General features: G+C 40.5%; 1 protein-coding gene across 1 annotated transcript in view; it reads right to left on the reverse strand.

Moving 5' to 3' along the window:
- LOC106882047 (tRNA-dihydrouridine(47) synthase [NAD(P)(+)]-like) overlaps positions 1 to 2,960 on the reverse strand; it is a 14,379-nt gene that overhangs the window by 2,940 nt on the left and 8,479 nt on the right. Inside the window, exons 7-8 of the mRNA XM_052977145.1 lie at positions 2,186 to 2,225; positions 707 to 822 (exon numbers count right to left, since the gene is read on the reverse strand). Coding sequence (XP_052833105.1) covers positions 707 to 822; positions 2,186 to 2,225 — 156 coding nt within the window. The remainder of the gene's footprint in view (positions 1 to 706; positions 823 to 2,185; positions 2,226 to 2,960) is intronic.

Below are 2,960 nucleotides of genomic sequence, written 5' to 3' on the forward strand. Positions count from 1 at the left end.
ATTTTTTAATGTCAGTTACTTATTCTATTGGTCTCTTTTGCTGTAACTATTAAGTTATGTGGACATAAATAAACCAATCCCGGTTGTCAAGCAATAGTGGCAGGGAACGAACACAAAGACACACAAATGTATATACATATCATCATCATTTTAGTGTTCACTTTTCCATGCTTGCATGGATCAGATGGAATTTATTGAGGTGGATTTTTTTACAGCTCCCTGTTTCCAAGCAAGGGTTGTATTTTCTTAAGACCAGACATGTTTTTACGGAAGATTGGAAATGAAGAATACCACATGTATGAGTGACACTTGTTTACAACTATCATATGTCAAGAAAGGAGACAGTAACACACATACATACATCCATGTGTGTGAGAGTGTATATATATATATATAGATGTACGCACGCACATATATATATTTCCACCTACCAAATTCACTCACAAGGTATTGATTGGCATGGGTTTATAATAGAAGACACTTGCCCAAGGTGCCATGCAGTGGGACTGAACCTGAAATCATGTGGTTACAAAGTGAAGACTTCCACATGGTTCTATCTAAGAATGGCCAGTGATAGACATTTTATACCATGGTTTCAAACACATCTGCTGGTGAAACAGAAGAATGAAGGGGATGCAGGAGATACAGAATTTCAAAAAACATTCTTCAAGAAAGATGAAAATAATCAATAAGAATAGTATCTTACCTTGCAATCATAACCCCTTTAGCGTATGTGTTGCTTAAAAAGGAATTGGCATCTTCGAATGAAAGAACATCCCCATTACCTGATTGAAAAACAGAAGCAAATATAAAAAAGTCATTTTGAAATCTAATGGACACAAATTAAAATAATAAAACAACAGTATATTTATCATCATCATCATCATCATTTAACGTCCATTGTCCATGCATGCTGGCATGGGTTGGACAGTTTGGCCAGGGCTGGTAAGGTGAGGGGCTGCACCAAACTCCAGTCTGATTTGGCATGGTTTCTACAGCTGGATGCCCTTCCTAATGCCAACCGCTCCGAGAGTGTAATGGGTGCTTTTGTGTGCCACTGGCACAGGTACCAGTCGCAAGATCCCAGCATCTGCTATGACTACAATTTCACTTGGCTTGATAGGTCTACCTTCTCAATCACAGCATATTGCCAAAGGTCTCGGTCATTTGTCATTGCCTCCACGAGGCCTAACGCTTAAAAGGTGCTTTTTACGTGCCACTGGCATGGGTGTCATGACTACGATCTCACTTGGCTTGATGGGTCTTCTCAAGCACAGCATATCACCAAAGCTCTCAGTCATTAGTCATTGCCTCTGTGAGGCCCAAAGTTCAAAGATCATGCTTCACCATCTCATTCCATGTCTTCTTGGGTCTACCTCTATCACAGGTTCCCTCCACAGTTAGGGATCAGCACTTCTTTACACAGCTGTCCTCGTCCATATGCATCACATGACCATACCAGTGCAGTTCTCTCTTGCACACCACGTCTGATGCCTCTTATGCCCAACTTTTCTCTAAAGACACTTATACTCTGTCATTCATGCACACTGACTTTGCACATCCAGCAAAGCATACTGGCTTCATTTCTTTCAAGCCTACGCATGTCCTTGGCTATCACAGCCCATGTTTCACTGCCATGTAGCATGGCTGTTAACACACAGGCATCATACAATCTGCCTTTCACTCTGAGGGAGAGGCCCTTTGTTGCTAAGAGTGGTTAGGGCCTCTCTGAACTTTGCCCAGCCTATTCTTATTCTCACAGCTATACTCTCAGAGTATCCATCTCCGCTACTAACTCGGTCACCTAGATAATGGAAGCTGTCTACTACCTCTAGCTTACCCCTTGGCAGTTGATGGAGTCTATTTTCTATATCTCAATATATTATATATATGTGTGTGTGTGTGTGTCTTTGTGTTGATGTGTCTACATCCCTGTAACTTATAGATTTGGCCAAAAAAATCGATAGAATAAGTACTAGGCTTAAAGAAAAAAGATCCTGGGGTCCATTGATGCAATTAAAATTCTGCATGGCTGCTGTCTAATGACTGAAACAAGTAACAGGTAAAAGACACAAATTCATGTTTCTGGTCCCATGGAATACCAAGACACTCAAAAGCAAGTTTTAGACTAATTTGATTAAAGTTAGAGTATACGTGTTTAATATTGAGAGTTCTACTTAATTACAATCGGGTCGGTGTTGAAGATAAAAACCAAGGGAGACAACCTGTGTAGAATTAAGTATGATCGTTGGTAAATATAGAGACAACACTAGATTATGTTACAGTAGTCTTTGACCACTCAGCAAAGAATAGTCTTGCCAGTTTTTAAGATACATCATCATCATCATTTAATGTACATGTTCCATGCTGGCATGGGTTGAACAGTTTGACAGGATCAAATGTCTCCAAGGATTACGTCATGCTTCAATGACTGCTTTGACATGGTTTCTACGGCTTGATGCCCTTCCCAATGCCACACTTTACAGTGTGGACCAGGTACTTCTTCTTTTTTATGACACCTGCACTATTGATGTCGCCAGATCCAGGGGAGGTGGGATTTACTAAGAAGAAGGAGTTGGGATAGAGCAGGTTCTTGCAGAGGGACCATATATATATATATATATATATGTACTTGCATAGCAAGTGACGTGATCTGAGATCGTGTGCTGGAACGAAAACAATTGCAGCGTGGAAGGTGTTTATAAGCCATTTAAAATAACACACAAAGACCGTTAGATTCACTTCAACATTTAAATTTAATTTGTCAAAATATTTTCGTCGCTTTGAGACTGCAACCGGTTCACTGACAAAATTCTGTATATATCAAATCAAATTTGCAAATTCGATGACTGGCACCTGTACCAGTGGAGCGCTAAGAGCACCATCTGAGCGTGATCGCTCCCAGAGCAGCTGACTGGCTTCTGTGCTGGTCGCACGTAAAAAAACATTCAAGCGAGGTC

Source organism: Octopus bimaculoides, chromosome 27 (genome assembly GCF_001194135.2).
Source record: "Octopus bimaculoides isolate UCB-OBI-ISO-001 chromosome 27, ASM119413v2, whole genome shotgun sequence".
Taxonomy (NCBI): domain Eukaryota; kingdom Metazoa; phylum Mollusca; class Cephalopoda; order Octopoda; family Octopodidae; genus Octopus; species Octopus bimaculoides.